Source organism: Balaenoptera physalus, assembly GCF_965194825.1.
Source record: "Balaenoptera physalus genome assembly, chromosome: 16".
In the NCBI taxonomy this organism is placed as follows: domain Eukaryota; kingdom Metazoa; phylum Chordata; class Mammalia; order Artiodactyla; family Balaenopteridae; genus Balaenoptera; species Balaenoptera physalus.
This window is the reverse complement of record NC_138898.1, coordinates 62,294,193-62,318,932: the sequence shown is the minus strand read 5'-3', so window position 1 is coordinate 62,318,932 and position 24,740 is coordinate 62,294,193. Positions and strand designations below refer to the sequence as shown.

The window sequence follows — 24,740 nt, the reverse complement described above, 5'->3', positions numbered from 1 at the left end:
AGCACCTATGCATTAGGTCGCTTGGCTGGTGTAGCTGAAACTGCCTGGAACATAGCCAAGCATTTTTCATTGTTTCTTTAAAGGAAATCATTGTGTTGAGCGTTTTGTCATCATAAATAGTTTTTGATAGTGACTGTCTTGAAGATCATGGGATTCAGATTAACTTCCCCTTGGCATTCCCATGTCAGTGGGTTTGTCCCAAACTGGGAAGGTTAAGACAAACATTGACCCCTAGAAGGAAACTGCAGGAGAGAGTGAAAACAGTTAGATTAGTGTCAACTGAATTTCTTACATTTTTCCAAAGACAAAAAAACTTTATTTATTAGAGAACTAAAACTGCAGAGTAGGGCCCATCTGTGGATGCCAGCTCCAAGCCCATAGCCTTACTCTTCCACTGTCTTCATTTATATGTGGTGTTAACATCCAGTGAAGCGTTCTATGCTTCATTCTCATGAGTGAAATGTTGACTAACAGGATTTTGGATACCGCCTTACTCACAGAGACGTATGGATGTACTGTTTTCATTTTCGATAATCCATTTAAGCTGTCGAAATGCTTACGACTCACTGGATTTGATTTTGCACTCGCTTCAATTTTTGTAACCTTTGTTGGAGTAACGTGGACCTTGACAAAGACACACCTCACTGTGTTCCTTCTGTGCCTGTGTCTGATGTGGATAGTGATGCCCGTATCTTCATAAGGGAGCCTCACTGGAGCACGAAGAATACTGATACTGACAACACAAGCAGAATGTTAGTAATTATTGGATATACTCTCACTCATAGTCACTCCTAATCGTCTTTTTCCCCATTCCCTATTGGAACCTTTAACAGAGACCTTTGGTCCTAGAGGTTGGAGGAAGGGAGTTCGTGGAAGAAATGGAAAGAGAAAGTTGTCCACTTATCTTCTTAGTGAGCTAGAGAGAACTTTTCGTCCAGTTCAATCAAAGAGGAAAAATATATCCATTGACTTGTCTCATAAATATGAGTCACTGATACTGAATCTGGCCTCAACCCAGTTTCCCTAGATTTTTATCTTATCTGCGTTAGTAGAACATTTCCATAAAAGTCAAGTAGTTTTGCTAAATTTAGCTAAACCTCTTTCCCCCTACTCTTCCTACTGTATCTTTAAGAATAAAATAAACTGTAGCCAGAGGGAGCTATTTTCAAAGCTGTTTTTACACAGAAGGCTTAATATTTTTCCTAGTCACTAAATTACATCCCTATTCGATTGACTCTGCACCCCCTTATTTACAGTCATTATCTGCAGGTTTTGAAAGTCATAATGAACCATGCTAAGCTACATTTTTCCATTCATTGGCTCAGTCATCTGGAAGAGCCAAACATTCAAAATCTGATTGCATTGCTCTTCATTATTTCCTATTCTCTCTCCTTCGCAAAATCCATGAACTCACATCGGAAACACTTGCAGGTAGTGCCTCTGAGCTTTTGTGTAAAAATGTAACCAGTGACTCTTCAAGGACAGAGATGATGTCTCTGGCAATGTTTCCATTCAGTTAATTCTTAAGACTTTCCAAGTAGGTTGGAGTCTTTGATCCAAAGAAATGCTGAGCTGGAGTCTCTTCTAGATTAAAGTTCCTTCATGGACAGATGTTGAATCTGTTGAATCTGTCCAGTAGAGGATGTAATCCAGAGCTATCTAAAATATTTCTGGGTCACATCTTAGACACTACAGACAGTAGCTCTTCATTGTTCTAATGACTTTCTTTGTTGTGGGGTGTGTGTGTGTGTGTGGTGTCTGGGAATAGCCATCCTTCATGGCACTCATAGGTACCTAACTTACTAAAACCAGAATACCACAGCAGAATGTCTCTGCCATCCTCACAAGTCAAGGGACAGATGTTGTCACTTTGAAGTGAGAAAACATCTGGGATCAGTTTCTTGATCAGTTTCCATCTGATTTTCTGACCAGTTAGTGACTAGGACACATCAAGTGCCCAGTGAAGTCCACTGAAGGCTTACAGATTCTGATATGTGAGTACAAGAATTCAGTAAGGATTTCCCCTAATATTTTTAATAATGTCATCATAACCTGCAGGGAAAAGGAGTTATCAGATTAATAAGTGTGCGTGTTTTAAACTAGGAAGCCTTTTTCAGGACCTTGGACAGCACACCACCACCACCAATTCTGGCTTTAACCACAGAACCAAGCAGCTATTCCATTTAATTTATTATGTGTATGCAGTGTGCAAAGCACACCACCAAATACTTTACATGTGTATGCTCCTTTACTCATTACAATGATCCTCCTCTGCTGAGACACGCTATGCCATCAGCACATCCAACTTGGAGAATTACTTTAACATCTCTATTTTTGAATATTAAGTAATTTTTAATCTCCTAATTATTCATTTCTTTCTCCTGGATACACCTTATTACCAAATTGCTGTGATTTCAGGGACACGATATTGTTTGTACTCAAGTTAAATTTAACTAAGATAAATTTCAGTTTTAGTCTCTTCGGTTTCTTTGAGCTCATCTTGGCTTATTTAAGTCAAGTAAGTTGTCTTGGTACCTGTTGCTTCTTAAAGTATTTGCACTATCAAAACTGCATTACAAAGTATTCCTTCAGGTTTTAAAATTATCCAATATCGTTAAAGCTTCAGACATATTAGTTTCTTATTATATATTAAGCTCATTACATTGGAATTTGTGCTGAACTCTAGCTGTGTTAGATAGTCACAGACTTTAATAAAAAGGTGGCCTGCTATCAGCCTAGTTCTTTATTATTATTACTAGCTTCATCAGAAAAAAAAACAATTTAAAAATAATAAAATGTGTACTATTCGAGAGGTATTATTGGGCTTCTTATATTTTATTCTTAGAAAATGTTTGCTCATGATGAAAAGGATTATAAGTTCATTGGTGTCCAAGCGCAGTCTCTTCCCAATGATGCAATCAGGTGGAGCTATGTTCATTTTAAAAATTTTAGCCTCTGTTGATTTTCTAGCAAATCTATGTCATACATGGATAAAATGTCTCCTTTCGGCTCACTTTCATGTCCTCAATCAGTTTGAATAAAAATGTTAATTTGTTTTACATAGTATCTCTTACCTTTCTAAAGTGATCTAAGATTTAGAACCTTGTGTCTTGGCCTGCCCTTCTGAGACACCCACATGAAAATGAACTGATGAAAGCTATTTTTAGGGGAAATAACCATCTATCCATCTACTACTTCATTGCCTCTATCTTTAAACGATGCGTTTTCATTGAATTCTCGTGTGAATGTAATATCCTCAAATGACTTTTCAATTGCGTTTAACCATTACCAACCTCAACCAGATTTTTAAATTGTAGAGATCTCATCTGTCCGAAGCAGAAGGTGAAATGGAGAGAGTGGTAGTATTTGGGGGCAGACTATGACATTCCAATATTCCTGTCAATCCCACGATTTTACGATCCTTTTCTACCAGGTTATAATTCTCCCTTTACTTCTAGAATTCCTGCACGTCCTCCCTCCAGCATGTTAAGATGAAAATGAAAATAAAACTCATGCTGATTTGCAGGTGCCTTATGTTTGACTCTTTGAATCTAGTCTTGTTTCTCTTTAGCTTTGGTCCCCTGGATGATTCTGTAATTCCAGAGGACCCTGTAGCCTCTTTGTTTGCATTTTAACTTTCTCCCTTGGTCTTATCATTATATTTTGTTTTTATTATCCTTGACCTGATTTGTCAAATGTCATATGCTTTTCTCTGTTTTTATCCTATGATGTGCATTCTTATAAAATACCTCAAATATTTTGTAGAAGAGAGAATGATTTAAACGCATGAATAAACAATGAGTAGCTTCTTTTGAATGATCAGAGTCACATCAGAGTGGGTCTCTCAGTGAGCCTGCAAATGGACCTCCGGGCTCCCTGCTGGCCCTGGTTGTGAGCGGGCGCTGACTGACCGCGCTTCCGCCCTCTGGCTGTTTCTCCGCAGAGCCCTTCAGCGCCTCCGTCTGGGTGATGATGTTTGTAATGCTGCTCCTTGTCTCCGCCGTAGCTGTCTTCGTGTTTGAGTACTTCAGTCCTGTTGGATACAGCAGGAACTTAGCCGAAGGGAAAGGTGAGGCTGGCTTCGTAAGCATCATTCAAAGTCAATGCTATTTAATGTGCTCTCAATGAAGAGTTCAGATCTAGAACACATTCTCCTATATTGCCTTGCTATACCATCGTCTAAATCACGCTGGTCATTGCAGTGCCATACAAGTATGGGTTATTCCCTTCTACTGAAAAGAAGGATAAAACTTAAAAATGAGACATTTTAATCTTGCCATAATGTGGAGTCAATAGTTAAGTGAAAAACTACTGATATTTGCTGAGAAAGCATATTTGAAAAAGTTTTCTGGCAGTTTTCAAAATGTGCATCAAAACCAATGTTAAAACTACTAGTGAGTCTCAGCTTCAGTCTATGCAAAGAAAATGGTTTTATGGAATCTAGGTTAAGAACATTCTCCAAACTACCAAATCATGCTCACATTCGTTTGATGATAAATATAATGATAAAATGGTGACTTTCCCCAAACAGTTACATTTTCCTCTTGCCAGTGCCTGACCTTAGTGCATTGTACTTGATAAAGTGGCAATCAGTAAGTAGAAAATTGAATTGGGATGCATTCATTGGCCGTAAGTTTTTAAGAGGCTCCCACACGAACCACATACATAAACACATTACACAATTCTGAGTGAATTTTTCTCAATGCACAACACATTCTAAGTAGAGGGTATCAGAAGGGTGCCAGGACGAAATCTCTTTCCTGAAAAATGACTTGAGATGGTGGAAGACGGCAGATCTTCAAGGTACAGTTATTCAAAAACAAGGCACTTTAATTTGCCGTATGTTCTTTCTGCTTGGAAGAGTCAATATTGGAAAGAGCCAGCAGGTCATGGGGATCTATTGGGAACTTAGTTTTACTGAAATTCTCCCGCTTCTTAACCACTGAAGAGCGGTGGTTACCACGTAAACCACCTGCTGTCAACCAGACGTAGTTAAAATGCCACAAGTAATCATGTTGTGTTTAAGTGGGAGAGTTGCCAGCATTTCACTAAATGGGTAATGTAATTAACTAGTAAGAAGCTTTCCAACAGAGCGGGTCCGGAGGCAGTGTTCTATGGGTGATCATACCGCAGGAGAGTAGATGTTTGCGTTTGCAAGCCAGAGTTTGTGGTGTTTGTGAATTCGTGCGTTTATTTGATGAATATTTCCCGAGTACCTGGTACCGGAGCAGGGGTTTAACGTGGTAAATGGGATGGAGATTTCCCCATCCTTGGGCAACTGAGAATTTAGTTGTGGAGACAACACGTGAACATATAAATGAATAATCACAGATTGTAATAAATCTCAAGAAGAAGGGAGAAAAACCAAAGTGAAGTGATGGGATATGGACGCTTCTTAAGTATGATGGTCAAGCAGGGAAGGGCCTTAGGAAGAGATGATGCTGGAGTTGAGACCTGAAGGATGAGGAGGATTCAGTCCTATGAAGAACTGAGGGAGAAGCATTCCATGCAGAGGGAACAGCAGATACAAAGGCCTTGGCATGGGCTCAATCTTGATATGCTCAAGAAACAGAAAAGTTATGAGTAAGTGAGGTAGACAGTGGTATAAGATGAAGTCAGAGGGATAGGCTGTTGACCGTGGTAAGCATTTCAGATTTTCTTCAAAATACAATGGCAGGGAAGAGGCAGAATACAAACCTGTACCGTGGGGAAAGGTCACTTTCTATGTATCTATCAAGGCGATGGGAGGGGTGGCAGCAGTGGAAGGAGGGAGACCGGTTAGGAAGGTGGTACAGTTTTCCAAGAGAAAGAATTGCAGTGGTTTAGATTTGGATGGAGAGAATGGAGATGGAAAGAAGTGGATACATTTGAAATATATCTTGGAAGATAAAAAACTATCCAAAGGCCACCACATGCAATAATTTCTCCTTTGGCTGAAGCACACGCTATTGTGCAGGAAGGAACTTAGCATGCAAACTCCTTCCATCACCTGGAGGCTTTTTGTTTTCTGCTCATCCGCATGTAGAAACCCTCAGGAAATGACAGCTACTTATTTCCTTGCACAAAATAGCTTTCTTTTACATCTCATTGTCCTTTATGGGGAAAATTATATGACCCAGTAATAGTCTTCATGAATCAGGAATTCCCAAACATCTTGGACCAGCTCCCTGCAACTGCCCATTTCTGATTCCTAAATAGCTGTCACTTCTGATCAACATGCATCCCTAATAAAATTAAGTAGTTCATGAAGTTTACTGGATTGACTCTATTTTTTACTAAGAATTCTCAGCCTCTTGGGAATAAGCCCAGAAGATCATAAAATTAGGCAAAGAAGAAGAGGAGAGCTTGAGACTGAGAATAATAGAATTAGTTGCCTTCTCTCTAATGTGTTGTATATGGATATTGTAAGTATTGCGATAGCCTGAGTTTGGCCTCCCATGTGCGGAAAGCTTGCTTCCCAGCTAGGCTCTCTGCCCAGAACTTCATAACTTCCATCAATCTGGATTCACTGCTGCCACTTTATTTATTGCCCACTCTGTGTGCATCGCCAACTGAAGTCTAAGTAGATCATTTTTTCATATCTTCATTTACTTAAATGACATAAAAACCTTCTGTTAAAGGAAGACCCTTTTTCCCATGAAATGAGGGCATAAATTGATTTTTTTCCCCTTGCACAAAAACAGACTTGAAAGCTCTAACGTGTGTGTCTTACAGCCTGCATATTCCCCTGCCCAATACTAAGGGAGAAAAAGTGCTGTGATATCAGAGTTCATTTCCCATGACCCTGCAACCAAATGTCTTCCATCTGTGAAGTGTTAGAAGAATTAAGCTCTATTGTTCTGTTCCTTAATGTCTCCATTTGGAGAGTGTTTTAGTTTGGTTTAATTCCTACATTGTGCACATCTTACATCTGAGTTTGAACAGGAGCCATTGCTAGGAACAATCAGATTAGAATATCAAGCATCAGTCCCTCTGAATTGCATGGTTCTTATACGAAAGCACATCTGACGAATACTGAAGCAGCCCCCATGCACATGTTTTTGTAAGGCTCTGCTTCCCCAAATGGAAATCAAATCCACATTTAAAACAGGTCATAACACTACTTCTAATTCAAACCCATGTTTTGCATAACCATTTTCTTCCTTCCTCCCTCCCTCCCTTCACTTCCTTCCTTCTTTTTTCCCTTTCTTTCTTCCTTTCTTTCTTCCTTCCTTCCTTTCTTTCTTTCTTTCCTTCCTTCCCTCCTTCCTTCTTTCTTTCTTTCTCTCTCCTTCCTTCTTTCTTTCTTTCTTCTCTCCTTTTCTTTCTTTCTTTCTTTCTTTCTTTCTTTCTTTCTTTCTTTCTTTCTTTCTTTCTTTCTTTCTTTCTTTCTTTCTCTTTCTTTTTCTTTCTTTCTTTCTTCCTCCCTCCTTCCCTCCCTCTCTCTCTCTTCCTTTCTTTCTTTGTCTTTTTAGAAATGTGGCAAAAAGCCAGGTATATAGAAATGTGGGAAGAATGCTAATTTTTAAAGAAAAAAGGACTCATTGTGGTGTGGTTCTGGGGCAGTGACGGGACACACTATAAGTCCGTCTTCTGGCAGCCTTCAGTGTTGCTGGAGCCACTGCATAGTATCAAACACTCACAAGTGTGCATTTTGAGGAGGCGCTGAGAATGTCCTTCCTGTCATTTGCAGCACCCCATGGGCCTTCTTTTACGATTGGAAAAGCTATATGGCTCCTTTGGGGCCTGGTGTTTAACAACTCCGTGCCTGTCCAGAATCCTAAAGGGACTACCAGCAAGATCATGGTGTCCGTGTGGGCCTTCTTTGCCGTCATATTCCTGGCCAGCTACACGGCCAATCTGGCTGCTTTCATGATCCAGGAGGAGTTTGTGGACCAAGTGACTGGCCTCAGTGACAAAAAGGTAAGGTCACTTTGCTTTCATCTCTGCCTGAGGGGTTGATCTTAAACGTTCTCCCCTCAGAGGAAGTAAATCAGGCTCCTATCATCCAAACCCATCAACTCGAAGGCACAAAGCCAGGGGATTTTTTTTTCCTCTTAACTCACATGGGCATATTTCTAAAAGTTTCAGGAACGCAAGCTTAAGCTTAGCTCTCCTAAGTCTTAAAGTGTCCAGATCTAATTTGGAAGTGTAGTTTTCCCCGGTGGTCGTTTCTCATATTTATATGATTGTGTTGATGATGCTTACTGAGGTCTGTGACTCATGTTACAGCTGAGGCTGGAGCTCATCTTGCCAAGGAGAGTATGGTGTTGCGGAAGATCCATTAGCCTTGGATCAGGAGAGGCTTGGGGTGAAGTGGGATGCTCTCAGCTCTAGGTACCTCCTAGTTCTGTGACTTTGTATGAGTCTCTTACATGCTCTGTGCCTTGGATTCTCTGACTTGAAAACAAAAGTCCTCTGTAAGCCCTACCCAGAGACAAAACTGACAGCTCCTTTTTACTGTGTAGCCAATCAGCCCCATCACCAGCACTCCTGACTCACCGGAAATTTCTTCAAGAGACGCAAAAGGAGCAGGGAGGTTTTTCCTTTCCCTCCGGTTCCTTTTACTCAGACTCGCCTTCAATCCTGCCTCCTGCGGCTGTGCTTCCCACATCAGGGAGATGGGAGTGGTAACACCTGCTTTCTCCATTCTCCGTTGCCATGTAACGAAGTTTGCAGGGTGTGAGAAGCTATTCAGAAACGTACAGGGAGGAAGAGGTAAACTGGGTATCTCCTTCTATTGACATTTTAGTTTCAGGAAACAAACTCTGACTTGCTAAGCTCAGCAGTGTGGGGACTGCAGCACTGCAAAGATTTTCTGTCTTGTATGTGGGGATAATCTGTCTCTTTATAAATTCTCACTATCATGTCTTATTGGCATGAGTCTACATATATCCTTTCAGCATTCATCAACAGGCTGCTGAATAGAAAATCAGCCCATGAAAAGACCTAACAGCTTATCCGTGACTTACACGGTGGTTGAAAGAGGTACAGAGAGGCCTGTCATCAGAGAGAAGGTGGGGGGCTGGGGTGAGTCACCATCACAAAAGCGCCACCAACCTTATGAGCAGTTGGCCTCTGATGGCTCCTTCTTGGAAATGCCACTTGAGTAAATGCCACTCTCTGTGTCATGGCGACAAAGCCCTGTATTATCTGGCCCATCACCCCATGTCCCCTCCCTCTCGCTTGCTGAGGCCCTTTCTCTGTTCCTTAGACACTCCAAGTGTATTTCTGCCACAGTACCCTTACACTTGCCATGTCCTCTGCCTGGAATGTTCTTCCCCCTTTATTCTCATGGCCGGCTTCTCCTTGACTTTCAGGTTTTAGGGAAACTGTCACCTCTTGGGAGAGTCTTCCTGGTCACCATGGTGAACTTGGCAGCCTGAGCTTGTGCTCCCATGAAACTTAAATTCCAGTAGGAAGAAATAAACAACACTCAAGTAAATGCAATGGAGAAGAAAATTCCAGGCAGGAATAAGTGCTGTAAAGGAGATAAAACTGATGAGATTAAAATTGACTTGGGGGAAGGGGATGTCAGGGTTATCTGGCACTTAGTAGATGCTCAGTGCACACTTGTTGATCGAACAAGAAATGCATGGTGTGTTGGATGCTGCGGGCACCCCGTCTGGGGCCTAGGATCCCTTTCTCAGTTCTGTGTGCCCAGCCTCACCTTTGCTGACAAAGGTTCATACCAGGGACCTTCAGAGGATGATTACCTTGGGGCACTGAAATGGTAAATGCCTGGATTTTTTTTTTTTTTTTTGCCTGGATATTTTTATGTCCCCCAAATCTTGCAGTTGCCTGTAACCAGTGGCTAACCAGTGTGAGAGTACAAAAGCCCAGCTGTTCTGTTGCTTCTAGGCAAACTCAGAGGTGCAGTTTACTCTCCAGAGCTCCCTGCAGGATCAGGCTGAGGCTGAGACTTTGCTCATGGTCACACCCTTGGTTGGCTTCCTCACCTTCCCTAACCTTCTTCCCCCATGTCCTTCCTGGTTTCTCCTGGAGCCCTTCCTTAATAAATCATGCTCACCCAATTCCTTGGCTCACCTAAAGCACATGGCATCTGGGAGGCAGCGGAGAAAGCCCTACACTCAGAGTCAGGAAAGTTGGGTTCATTTTCCTCTCTGCCACATACTAGCTGTTTGATGCCTTTATTGTTGTGTAACCTTGCTGTGCCCCCTAGTTCCTCTCTGAACATTTGGGAATCATCGTTGTGGTAAGGATGGAAGGAGGCTGCACATGTGACTGTGCCTGGTAGCCTGTAACTGTTATGTGATTCCATCACCTCATGGGAGCAAATGTACAGTTCCTAGAATAAGTGACCAGAGGTACATTGGAAGCAGTGGGAAACCAAGTTTTGGATGAGAAGATTCTTCAAGAAAGTAGTTGGCAGCATATTTTGCTTTTTGTTGCTATTTTCAATAGCAAGGGGGGAAAATCCCTTGCTACCTAGTTTTGGGTCTAATAACATGACTGCTTGTGGGAAAACTAATTAGAAACACTAATAGTTAGACTGACCTTCTCTGACTTGGAAACATCTAGTAACAGATACCATATCCTCATGAGATACAGCTCAGTTTCCATGCTCAGAGTGTTAGCAGCAAGCAGATAGCTCTTAATTAAATGTTTGATACAATTAGATAAACAGCAAAATTCCTAGAGTAAATAAGCTAAATGCTCCCAGAAGGTTAATGGCAGATACACCAAGAAAGTCTGCAAAATAAAAATCTATATTGAATCAATTTATTTTAATATGTACACAAGTGTTCTTTTTTTTTTCTTTCTTTCTTTTTGTCATGAATACCTATGTAACAACTCAGGTTTATAATACTTTTAAGCCATTTGCATACTTGCTGTGAAAGAAGCACCTTTGGAGCCCACGGTGTGCTCAGATGAGCTTGGGGTTAAATTATACGTAGGTGAATTCATGGGTAGATGCTTCCCTAGGAATTATTAAAGAAGTTGGAATGTTGGTGGCGACCCTTCCCAAAATGTTGGGTGTTACTGTGGTTGGTGAAATCCATCCCTGGGAGGCAGACTAATGTAGTGGAAAAAGCAACACCATAGGGGTCAGATGGATCTGGATTCAAATCCTGACCTTGCCATATAGTAGTTGTATGGCCTTCAGTGTGTCAGTATCCCCACAGCTTAATTTCCTGATAGAGGGGGTTTAATACCATTCTGGCAAGGTTGATACGAGGATTAGGAATAATCCTCACACCGTGCCTGGCACATGGTAGATAATCCTATTATAAATGGTATTTCTTCCCTTAACCCTCCTCCCACCCCCCTCCACTACCTCTCCCCTCTCCTCTTCATCTCCCTCCTCTCCCTCCTCATGACCATCACTATTGCCTAATTCGAACCATTCCTCACTTCTGGGGTCTGAAATATTATTGCACGGAGTTGGCCTTTTGTGACAGCAATGGAGGAAATTCGGGGAATGTACCTTGTGGATGAGCCCGTACATGTGTTCTCGTGGAGTTGTGCTGGCTGAGCCTCGTCCACCATTCTTATTGGTTGAGTGGAGGCCTCTGAGCCTCTCCTCCCTCTTAAGGACCACAGCAGTTTGATGCTACATCCAGAAGCATGTGGAGCTCACCAGTGGGAGAAGACCTTACTAGAAACAAGGGCTCTAGTAGCCAGACATTCCTTACTTATGTCCACAGAAGATAGATATTTTTAATAATTGTGTATTTTTTGGTTCACAAGAGAAATAAAGAAATGTCCTGATTAATTGCCACATTTTTCCTAGAAGTTTTACTTCCCAGACCTGTATCCCTACTTCGTCCATCATAATGCACTTGCTATGACTTATTCGCTGGAATGACTCTCAGACCTATCCACATACCAAAGGGGAAAAAAATGTAGAATACAATCCTCTGATCTTCTGTTCTCTACATTGGAGGGAAACTGGATCCTTTATTTGACTAAAGTCATGCTGGGTAACAACAGGTGATAAGGTGATGTTTATCAAGCATTAGGGGATGCCATTAAACACTCTAATTGCAAAAGCAATCTTCAGTTTACAGATGGAGAAACAGAGGCTCAGAGAGTTTAAGCAACTGCCCCAAATGTCTCAGTTCCAAAGTAGCAGATGAAAAGCCCAAGGCCAGGTGCAGCCAGTTAATATGAACCATGAGGGCAACCTTGAGAGAGAAGCTGTGAGGAGTTCTGCTGACTCTGGGCTTCACGATTACGTTGCCCTGTGGTCTTGTTGATGGGGGAGACCTCTGCACCACCCCTTCCTGCGCTGGAGCCCACATTCGTTTCTTCCTGCTTGCACGTGGAACTCTGTGGGAGAAAGTTGCATCAGAAATCATTCCCCTAAGAAACACAGAGTGTGCCCTCGACGCTACGCCCTGGGATTCCGGCGATGAGTCATCCTTGCCTCTGTTTTTCACACTGTAGGTCGTGACTCTTTAGGGAGTCATGAAATTAATTTAAGAGTTGTGACCATTAAAATAGTAGATCACCATGGATTACATCAGAGTATATCCTAAGTAGAAAGTGTGTGTTTACAGGATGGAGATGGAAGATGTATTGTGAGTCATGCTTTAAAAAGTTTGACAGCCTTTAGTTGAGCGGGAAAGGTTCCTAGGGCTGGGTGCCAGGCTGAATTTAGTGTGGGTGAGGGTACAATCAAGGCCAGAGAGGTGTGGAAATTCATCACCGAGGCTGAATCTCTGTCTCTATCGCTGTGCAAACCAAACGCAAGGAAGGAAGGGAATCTAAAAGAGCTGCATGTCTCCTCTGCTACAGATGGTGAGTGAAGGGGAAGGCAGTTAGGCAAATAGGCCATCAGATGTCTCATGAGATTGGGAGCGGCTGCTACAATGACTAGATTTATGAGCAGTGCTGCTGCCTCTGTGCCCCTGAGCCGATAGCTGCTGTGCAGACAGGCCTGGGCTGGTGCCTCCCGCTTTTAGGTGGTGCGTTGAGGCACTGCTTGCCTGAGTGAGTGCAAAGAGCATTTGCTGTTCACACACACACACACACGCTTGTTCACACACACGCTTGTACACACACGCACGCTTGTACACACGCTTGTACACACACGTGTACATGCTTATACACACACACACTTGTACACACACACGCTTGTACACACACACACGCTTGTACACACACACACTCCCAACACAAGGCGCCCAGCAGGAGGACCTCATTTGGACAAGGCATGGCCACGTCCCCCAAATCCAGTTATGGCTGCTTATTAGGCAGCAGCATGCCTAATTTAAGGGGAGCGATCTTCAACTGGAAAGTTTAATTAACAGTGAAAAGAAGTGTGAGTCTAGAAAAAAGAATAGTGTTTTTGATTAGCCTGACTCTTGAGTAAACTTGGACGCTTCCTCTGGCAGTTCTCAGTTCCGTGGAAGACATGCTGATGTGGAAATCTGAGAGACCTCTGGATCCCAGCCCTGGTTCTGCTGGAGATTTGCTGACTGTCCTTCCCTCTCTGGGTCTCAAGGTCCTCACCTCTAAAAGAGGAGAGGTCGCTAGTAATGGTCTCGGAGGAATGATAGAGTTCAGACCTTAGGTTTGAAATCTGGGCTGCTGTTTATAAGGAGCGTAATCTTAAGTAGGTCATGGAATCTCTCTGAGCCTCAGTTTCTTCATCTGTAAAATGGAGCCTCAAAGATTAGCTACCGGGCAGGGTTGTTGTGAGTATTAAATGAGCCAGTGTTTGTAAAGTTTTCAGCACAGTGCTGGCCCCCAGCAAATCCTCAAAACATGTTAGTCATTATAACCATCACTTTCTAGTTCCAGAATTCCATATTTCATAGAAAAATGAGGCCCAGGTTACTTTTTTGCCCATGATGATGGCAGAAATGACGAGTAAGAGTAGTTTTATTTTTGAGTGCTTACTCTGTTGCAGGCACTATTCTAATTACTTGACAAAAGTTGTAGTTTTAGATCTTCCCATTGACCCCATAAGGGAAGTACTCATGTGTTTCCCACTTTGCAGACGGAAAATAAGTGGAGGCAGCGGGAAGTAAGGTGGCTTCTCTAAGGCCCAACAGTCTGTAAGGGATAGAACCTGACTTTGGAACCTGTGAGGCTGAGCTCACACTTGTAACCATTGCCTTGTGCTGCCTCTAGATTTTAACTGTATTTCTGGGACTTAGACCTAGTTCTCTGGACTCCCAATCTGGTTAGGTTGCCCCAAACACTGAAGGTGTGAACAGATGGGGAGCAAAGAACCTTTTCTCTACCCTTCTAGATAGTTCTGCCTGGTCTAAGAATTAAATTGACATGAGGCAGATTAACAGGAGAAAATCTAAATTAATTTCTTATATACGGGAACCCCACATATATGAGAGGTTCAGAGACAGAAAGGTAAAATGAGATAGATGTGCCATCCTGAGCTAAGGAATAGGCTAGGGGCCTGGGGCTCCAGAGGGGAGGAGGGTAATTCACAGGATGATGAGAAGAGCAGACGTTGAGTAATTAAATGTTTGCCTGTCATAGGTCATAAAATGTTATTTCTGGTAATAACTCTTATTATGGGCAAGGCCCCCAATTTAAATTCTTTAACGGAGCAGGGAAAGTTCCTCTTGAGCCCACAGGGTCTCAATTGCCTTCAGCTCAAAATAAATCATGTGCCAAAGTGGCACATCTTGGGGAAGGGATAAATTAGGAGTTTGGGATTAGCAGATACAAACTACTCTATATAAAATAGATAAACAACAAGTCCTACTGTATAGCACAGGGAATTATATTCAGTATCTTGTAATAAACTATAATGGAAAAGAATATGAAAAAGAATATATATATTCTTATATATATATATATCCATATATATATATGAATCACTTTGCTGTACACCAGAAACTAACACAACCTTGTAAATCAACTATACGCCAATAAAAATTTTTTTAAAAAAGAATAGAAAAATTCAAGACCAGATAGCTTCACTGGTGAATTTTACCAAATAGTTTTAAGGGAGAATTAACACCAATCCTTCTCAAACTCTTTAGAAAAATAGAGGAGGAACACTACCTAACTCCTTCTCTGAGGCCAAAATTTCCTTGATACCAAACTAGACAAAGGAATCACAAGAAAAAAAATGATAGACCAATATCTTTTTAAAATATTGATGCAAAAATCCTCACCAAAATACCAGCAAACCAAATCAAGCAGCAGCATACAAAAAGAAAAATATGCCATGACCAAGTGAGATTTAGCCCAAGAATGCATGGGTGATTAAACGTATGAAAATAAGTCAATGCAGTACACAACATTAATAGAATGAAAAAATAACCACATGATCAAAGTGGCACATGTTGGGGAGGCCTGACCCCCTTCACAGACAACATCAGCCAATCAGGGAAACCCAGTAGAGCATGGGCAGTGAGCCTTGATGGAGGCTCAAGAGGCCATACCAGGCATGGGCATCACCGGGAAGCTAATGGTTAGTATGGACTTCAGCTCAAGAAACGTTCATGGAACCTGCCATTATGCCTGGGATGTGTTAGGACCCCAATAAGTATTGCAGGCGTGCATGAGTGAATGAATGAATGATGGCTGGAGAATGAGTGAATGACATAGAGTCTTTGTACGGGAAGAAAAATGATTGTCCCTCTACTCTTCCAGGTTCTTGGTGGAGACCCCCACCTTCCATAATAAATGACAGATTTAACAGGAGAAAAACATGTATACCATCTGTATATATGGGAGATACCCAAGAAAACTGAGTAGCTCCCCGAAATAGCCCAAACCACCAGCTTAAATACTATCTTCAGCTGAAGACAGAAGAAAGATGTAGGGTAATGGGAGGCGTGATGGGGGTGGGGGGAGAAGGAAAGGCCAGTTCTGGGAGGAGACCAGGAAGAGCACAGTGAACAAGGGTATGGTAGTGATGCAGGTTTAAGTTGCTGCCTTCTCCACTGATAAGAGTTTTAGAGATTTAGTCATCCTCTTCCAGACACAGAGAGGAAGACACCCTCACGAATATAAGATTTTGCCTCTTCCAAAAGAGTTAACTTCTACTCAGTTTTCAGAGTTTCTCCTGTGTCTGCCGTTTCTTAAAAAATAACCAGCCCCCAGATAATCCGTATGCCAAAGAGGCATATTTCGGGACTGGCAAATTCTGCTCCCCTTTGTCATTTTCTGGGTGAGGTGAAAGAAATTGTAAACGGGGTCCAGAGAAGGGAGTGATTGGTGAGGATCTCAGAAAATTTCATGATAAGGCAGATGAATGAACTGAAGTCATACGTTAATTCCAGCTTAATCAGCATTTCCTGAGCACTGCCCGTGAGCCTAGGACTAGGCCGGTCTCTATAATGGAGACGAAAAATTCCGTCCAACAGATACCTAGCGCACACCCAGCCAGCCCCTGTGCTGGGCACTGAGGAGCAGTAAGGAAGAAGACAGACACTGTTTCTGACTTCCTGGAGCTCCCAGACCAGCGGAAGGTGTGATTAAGTAGAAAGGAAGCACAGAAATGAGCGGGTCTTTACTGTCCTGTGCTAGCGCGTGCATATGTGTAACTCCTGAGGCAACACAGAGTGATGGCTGACTCCTCCTCCTCCTCCTGCTTTCTCTGTCTCTCTTCAGTTTCAGAGACCTCACGACTATTCCCCTCCCTTTCGCTTTGGCACGGTGCCCAACGGCAGTACGGAGAGAAACATTCGGAACAACTACCCCTACATGCATCAGTACATGACCAAATTTAACCAGAAGGGAGTAGAGGACGCCTTGGTCAGCTTGAAAACAGGGTAAGGATGACGGTTTCTTTTGCTCTGCAGGCCTGCCCATCCACACACCTTACAGAAAATGACTGCACGCCTTGCCTTTGTGCTTGTCTGCCCCCACTGTTGTATGTTCTCGAGAGCCGAGCTGGAAGTCAAGGAGGCCCCCAGTTGAGGGCTGCTTTTGCTAATCTGATGAGTATCACAGGCTTCCTTCTGAGTTGTGTTAAGAAAAAGCAAATCCAGGACACTTTGAAATGCAGAGAACCAGAGGGGTTTCTTAAACTGATAAAGAAGTTGGTCCAACTCAATGGGATATTTTAGCCAATAGGGAGATCTAAGGAGATGGAGTTTATTTAAAGTGGTGAAAACAAAGTACTGTAAGTTTTTATCTGATTTTAGATAGGAGTTTATGGCATGTAGCTTTCTGTGAAAACTGAGTGTCACGTTGAGGAAGAAGAAAGGAAATATGGAGAGAAAAGCTGAGAACTCAGTCTCTCTAAAGGTACAGCTAACATTTCCGTCTACCTGTTGGCATTGTGGAGGATAGCAGACACGAAATGACTGAAGCTGTAAACAGAAGACCTGTTTTATTACCTTGGACAGTTCTTCAATCGCTCTCAGCTTCATACATAAAATGGGAATAATGATAGGACCTAATTCATAGGAGTTTTATGAGGATTAAGAGAGAAAATTTGCTGTAAAGCATTTTGGACAGTGCCTGGCACAGAGATAGGACATAACTGCTAGTGTTGTTATTTGGTGTAAAGGTTAAATTCTATTCCATGGACTCTTCAACGTTTTGAAAAGTCAGGGAAGTGTGAAATGTGTTTTTGAAAGGGTTCCATTAAAAAAGATTCTGTTTTAAATGAAAGGATTGTTTATTAAGGAAAGTTTTGCTTATCCAGAAAATTTACTTACGTGGACCATCTCAATTGTCAGGGATCCCTGGCAAGTAAAATAGGATGTAGTGCATGCTCCTTGCCGATTAATGCACAGCTTCTTCCTGTGGGCTGTTCTGCAGGCCCGTTGCGAAGGCCTTGCTGCTTCTTTGTGTCTGGTGGGGCAGAGGGGGCCCCTCTAAACCATCAAGCCCGGATCTCTGCATAATTTCCAGGAGCTTTGGCCAATGACATTTTGTCATTTCAGTCTCTTTGGAATCTCTTTGGTATCTCAGCAGGGGCTGGGACAGCATTTATTTAGAAGCTGAACCCATTTCTTATCGAAAACTCATTCACACACTGCTCATTCTGGCTTGGAATGACTTTTTAAAACTTTTTACTAAAAAGCATAACAAAAAATGCAGAAAAGTACAAGTATTAAGTATACTGCTGGGTGACTTTGTCCAGACTGATCTGACCATCCAGGTCAATTAACAAGATGTCACCAATCCCTACAACCCCCCGCCCCCCCCACACACACACACACACACACACACACACACACGCACACACACGCACACGCACACGCACACACACACCCTCTTCCAGTTACTATCTTCGTGAGTCATCCTCACTTCTAAAGCAGTAGATTCTTTTGCCCTGTTATTCTAACATATAATAAAATCATACCGTATGTTTTCTTTTTTGTTTGTCTTTATTTGACTCACCATTCTGTTAGTGAGATCACTGCGTGTCATTCCGGTTCTTTCATTCTCATTGCTGTGTAGAATTTCACTGTGGAGATATACCACAGTGCACACATCTTTTCTAATCTTGATGAACATTTAAGGTAGTGTCCCATGTGGGGCTATTATGAGTAAAGCTCCTAAGGGCTTTCTCCTACATGTCTTTTGTTGTACAAGTGAGTACATTTTTCTTGTTATATACCTAAGAGCGGAAATTGCTGAGCTATAGAATGTGGTATGTTCAATTTTAGTAGATACCAGAAAAGACAAAGTTTTGATGACTTTGCAGCTTAGCCATGGGTATGGGTTTTTGTTTGTTTTCACTGTGGTCTTTTCATCGTATATACTGTTGGTTTGGACAGACCATGAGCATAAATGTGATGACAATGGTTAGAAAAAATGGTTGAAGGCTGGCTGTTTCCCTCCTCATCCATCTGCCACCCACAGCACAAAATGGGTTGTTTTCTTTCTTTTTCACTTTTTTTAAATAATGCAGACAAAAAGGAGTAGAGAAATAGAAACCATCCCTGGCCATAAATTGTGCAAATTGTTCTCGGGAAGCCGTATAATAGTTATAACATCCATCTTAGCAAACTTGGGCAGATGGTGGGTTTACCCTATATTCAATCTCCCATGAGGGGGATGCATGACACTATTACTTTAAACTCAGAAACTAGAGCTAAAGGGGTGTGAGTCTTTTCTTTTTAAGAAACAACTACATGCGCCCTTAGGGGTAAGGACGTTCCTGCTCGTTCCTGGAGAGTCTGTCTCAGTGGAGTTAGTATCAGGGGAAGCCACTTACATGTTTAACAGGCTTCTCAGTGAATTATTTAAGCTGTTTAAAGTAAATTTTGAATAGATAGTACATTTACATGATTCAAAAATCAAAAAGTAGTATATAAAAAGATAAACAGTGAAGAGCCTTCCTTCCACACTGTTCCTTATTTGCCTAGTACCCTCCATAGTAGCCACATTTACTACTTTCCTGTGTGTCCTTCCAGATCTTTCTCTGTCAAAGCATAAACAGCTACAGAGTTATTTTTTAAACATTTGTAGTCTTCCATCGTGTGACTGTATCATACGGTATTTAGTCAGTCTCCCACTAATGGATATTTAGGATATCATTTTTTGTTGTTACAAACAATACTGCAGTGAATATCCTTACCTATGTGTCACATCCAATGTCAAATAAATTTCTTGGACTGCTGGGTCAAAGACTACACGTAGTAGTAATTTTGACAGACATTGACAGATTTCCCTCCCAAGAAAATTCACCTTTACCATCAATGAATGAGGGTACGTACCTCCCCAAAATCTTTGCCAACACAGTGTATCATCAATCTTCTAAAATTTTGCTAAGATGATAGGTAAAACATGTGCCAAAATATTTTTTAATATGCACCATCTTATTATCAGTAGATTTTTACCAAATGTAATGAAAAGCCTTCTGCAATTCCTTTTTTGAAAGTGTGCCTTATTTTTTTCTGTTGATTTGATGGTTTTTCTTATTAATTTATCTATTAGAGAAATGAGCCCTTTATTTGTGATGTGATTACAAATGTTTGTCCCAGTTTTTTTGCTGCTGTTAGTTTGTCTTTTGAGCTTGTAGATATTTTTTTTCCACGGAGATCTGTGTTTTTTGTAGTCACACCTATCAGTCTTTTTTATGGCTTCTGGAGTTTGAGTCGTAATTCAAAAATCCTTTTCACTCAGGTTACAAAATAATTTTCTCCTGTTTTCTATTTTGGTGGCATTTTTAATATTCGGAATTTTTCTTGGTGTAGAGTATGAGAGATGAATACAACTCCTCAAATGATTATGAGAACCAAAATTTAAGAACTGCCACCACCAAACTGCACCAAGATCTGACAGTCTCTTTGTGTTGATCGTATCTGTTCATCATCCCGAGACTTATGTCTTTCAAGTGTCTACTTCACCACACTTAGTTGCCTTTTCCCTCTCCCATCTCATTTGCTTTTAAAATTTTTCTTTATGAAATACATTACTTTAAAATATGAAATGTATTATGAAATAATTTTACAAGAGTAAATATCATGAGGGTTTAAGGAATAATAAAACAAATTTCTCGTGTAATAATAATACTAAACTCCAGCTTTAAAAAATAGTCATTCCCTTCCTTCACCTTGTACAGCATCTCTAGAAGTTTGTATCCCTCTGGAAGGTGGAGGGAGGTACCCTATGTGTTTCTGAATTGTTGAATTTCAGGATATTCCTACCCCCAATACCCTTAAATCCAGTGAGGCTTGGCTTAAAAAACCCAGAGCATGTAGCTCAGCTACTGGGTCCTACCCTTCCACCCACAAGTCTCAGTGATATCTGTGGCTTAGTGAATATATGTTCGTATACACCAAGGTCAGTGAAATGGGGAAGCTTCTTTATGGGTTGTAACTTCCTGGAAGAGTCTGGGACACAAGGGGGATTTTGCATTATGGTTGAATGAGGGTCCCAGCTTGGTTTGAGTCTGGGCTCTATCATTAGCTATCTGTGGCCTTAGACAAGTCACGTCACCTCTCTGAACCTCAGTTTCCCTATCTAAAAAGTGAAAGGGCTGGATTCTCCGATCTCTGAAATAACTCTGAGATTCTTTTACTTGTGTCAACACTTGAACACTTATTTAGAACTTTCCAAAACACAAAATCCAGACAAACCACAATTATAAACAGCTGTCATTTTTGCAGAAAGGATTTAGAATAATTCTCCAAAGCTGGGTCAAATGGTTACTTGTAAAAACGCAGATTTCTGGACCCAACACAAGACCTTCTCTTTAGTGATGGAGCCTGTGAATTTGCATTTTAGCAAGCATGCTGCTGCTCTGGGTGATTTGATACAAGCTAAAATTTAAGAACTACTGTTCTAAAAGAGTTCAAGAAATACATTACGCATATAAAGAGCAAGCCAGCCAATATAAACATGTAGCTTAGCTTCCGGACGCAGAATCACCTAAGAGCATAGGGACAGAGAAACTTGAAACTGAGTTGTTAAGTGTCATTTGAAACTAAGTTGTTAAGTATCATTGTTTGTTGAAATTTATAATAAATGGAGATAAAGTATCTCAGAAAATAATCAAGTAAATCAGTGAGAAAGTAGGATTTGCACCAAATGTTTGTTGTACAGACATTGATAGGTGAGGTTTTCCAGGAACAGGTCTGTTCTGACATGTGGGGTTCTCCCGAACCAGAGGTGGAAGAGCATTTCATGACCCCAGGTTTCTACACCAACGTTTCGCAAAGCGTCGCCTGAGTCTGAATCAGTAGCGGTGCTAATAAAGATGTGGATTCCTGAGCCCCACTGAGCCAACAGAACCAGAATCTCTGGGGCAGACGCCTGGGAATCTGCATGCTTTAACAAGCTCTTCAGGTGATTCTGATGCACACTAATCAAATTTTGGGACCATCTGCTTTAGAAGAGGGAACTGAAGCTGAAATGAGTGGAGACAGATTTAGATTTATAAATGCTCAGTCATCAGAAGCTGATGTTCTCCAAGCAGTTTTGGCAAGTAGGCAAAACTGCAAGCATAGCACTTATGCCAGATTTAAATTAAACAATCAACATTCCTACAACTCTGAAGAGGCTAATATTTGAAGACATAGTGGGATGGTTTATGTTTTTTATTTTAACTGATTTTCATGTCCAATTATGTGTATGTAAATTTATGAAAAAGTCCCAGTTTCCTTTAGAAGCTTTAATTTTCGGCCTTCAGGCCCCCCAGTCCCCTGTCTGATTTCATTTCCAGCCCAACAATGTTGGGAAACAGACGGGCATCTTTTGCCTTCTCTTACATTGAGTAGTTTGGGAGAAGAATTGGAAAGGAGGGTTGCCTTTTGCCAATAGGCATTTTTCTACAAGGCCCAAACTGTATAATGTGTCTGTAAAAATAAAAGGATGAGGGTGGTCACATCTATTTGCAAGTGTCAGAACTGCCTTTATAGAAGAGGCGAGCACTGAACCCTGTCCTAAGACGCAGCTTCTCCAAGCCTGCAGAGGTGAGGAATCCCCGTTTTGAGAGTTTAATTCATTGAATATTGAGAGATGGTGTTCTGTGAGGAATGGACAGGACCAAGAAGAGGAAGGGCTCAGCATGAGCAGAGGCGTGGAGGAACACAAATTTAGGTTTGGATGAGTTAAGTCGGCAGTGCCTTTGGGATAACATCATCATATTTCATCTCTGCATTGATTGAAACCGAACAATCTGTGAGATGCAGCTCCAAGCACTTCACATGCATAATGTCATTTAATCCTCAGAATGCTCCTAAGAGCTGAGTACTATCACTCCTATGACCTGAGCACTATTACTCCTATGACCTGAGTATTATTATTCCTTTGAGCAGTGTACTATTACTCCTATGAGCTGGGTACTTTACTCCTTTGAGCTGGGTACTTTACTCCTTCGAGCTGGGTACTATTACTCCTATGAGCTGGGTGCTTTAAGAGATGAAGAACCTAAGGCTCTACAAGGTTAACTAATTACCCAACACGCTGTTTAACTAAGAACTTACATTGTAGAATTATTGACTGTAGGAGTTAGGCTTGCTTCCCAACTTGGCAACGCCGGAGAGGCAGCTGGATATATGAGGTTAGAGCTCAAGGGAGAATTGGAGACTGAAGTTACATATTATATTACTGGGGAGGAAGAAATGTTCCTCTACCCTTCTAGATTCTTATGGCCGGTCTGAGAATTAAACCGACGTGAGGCATATTAACAAGAGAAAATCAAACAGAAGTTTAATAACATGTATACATGAGAGAGACCTGAATAACTCTCCAAAATGGCCAAACCCTCACCTTAAATACCATCTTCAGCTAAAGACAAAAGAGGATGTTGAGGGTAGTGGTTTGGGACTTCAGAGGGGAGGAAGGCAATTCACATGGAGATGGAAGAGCAAATGCTTGGTAAATAAACACTTGTTGGACCAGGCAGAGACAATGTAGTACACTCTGCTCTCTAGGCCCTGCCTAGAGTTTTCCTCACCACACTTAGCCCACCATATTCTCTGCTGACAGCTCTAATCTGGGAACAGGCCCTCAATCTAATTCTTTCAGGCAGTTAGGAGGAAGGTCAGAGTTTCTTCTTGAGTCTTTTGGCCTTGATTGTTTTCAGCTTGAAGTAATCTGCATGCCATAGAGATTCTTTGTGGAGGCAAATTTTATATATACGTATATATATATTTAATATTGTATATAATATACATGTATTATATAATACATAATTATCAATTGACAATCTGGGAGTTGATAAGATCATAGCATCCTTCTTTCCATCCTCAAAGGAAACTGGTCCAGGGATGTTGAACTTGCCAAGGTAGACCAGGAAGGCATAAGGATGCTCATTGACGTTGAGTTGCCATGCAGAGCAAGTTCTTTCAAGGGTGCCATCCGAGCACGATTTATGAGCTATATTTTGTCAGTCAAGCAGAATCCCACTCAGAGGGTTCATTTCCAGATGCTGAGTTCGATAACAAGCGTAGACCTCAAGGTTCAGTGAGCTGTTGTCTTAACTGGAATAGCATCGTCTCCAGAGAACATCGGAGCTACAGTGACCTGGTTTCTGAGATCCACCCCCACAATGCAAGTAAAGCTCAGAAATAATTGCTACCACATCAGAGAGGTAGGAATTTTACCCTTAATAAAACTCAAGGAAGCAGAGACATCTTTCTTGTACTTGAAGTTATCTCTTGTGAAACTCCATTAAAACTATATTAATGGATGTTCAAGGCCACCCATAAAGTATTAAAAATAGAAAAAAATGGGGGAAAAGTTGAATAAAATGGGATCCCAATTCTGTAAAGATGGAAGGAGAAGAAAAGAGAGAAAAGAAGAAAGGAGACTGAAATGAAATACGTCAGAGGTTATCAGAGATATTGCTAGATGATGAGGGTTGTGGGCTTCTTTCCACCCCTTTTATACTTAACACATTTTCTGCAACAGAAGTATTACTTATAATAAGAAGAAAAAAAGTTTCTTTGAACATAATTCTTCAGTTCTTCCTGCATTTCCTTCGGGTATTTGTACACAAGTTCATAGTTTACACACATTGAATCGGTGTCCATGCAAATCTGTTTGACTTTTCTCAGTTAAATCTGTACGGTTTTGTTGGACAATTATCACATTTAATGACTAGGGGATATTTCACTGAGCTAGAGGAAGATTAATTAATTTAACTTTTACTGCTGTGCATTTTCATCATACCTTGTCTGGCGTTGGAGGGCCCTCCAAGAAATAGTTATTTCAGAAACCTTGCTGATACCATTATTGTACCAATTTGTTCACAATGTCATCCTACCTCATTTCTCAGACTTCTGTACTGTAAACAGCATTGTTTTTCTTCACTGTAAGGTTCTTTTATCTTGTGGACAACGCAAGTCCTGTAACTACTCGTAGTGTTGTTTTTGCTTGGGTTTCTACATAATTCGGAGCTTAAT

The 24,740-nt window shown here is 41.4% G+C and overlaps 1 protein-coding gene across 1 annotated transcript in view; it reads left to right on the top strand.

Annotated features, from left to right (window-relative positions):
* Window positions 1-24,740, top strand: part of GRIN2A (glutamate ionotropic receptor NMDA type subunit 2A) — a 390,901-nt gene that overhangs the window by 293,676 nt on the left and 72,485 nt on the right. The window contains exons 9-11 of the mRNA XM_082432488.1: window positions 3,944-4,069; window positions 7,673-7,902; window positions 16,540-16,700. Of these exons, the coding sequence (XP_082288614.1) occupies window positions 3,944-4,069; window positions 7,673-7,902; window positions 16,540-16,700 (517 nt within the window). The remainder of the gene's footprint in view (window positions 1-3,943; window positions 4,070-7,672; window positions 7,903-16,539; window positions 16,701-24,740) is intronic.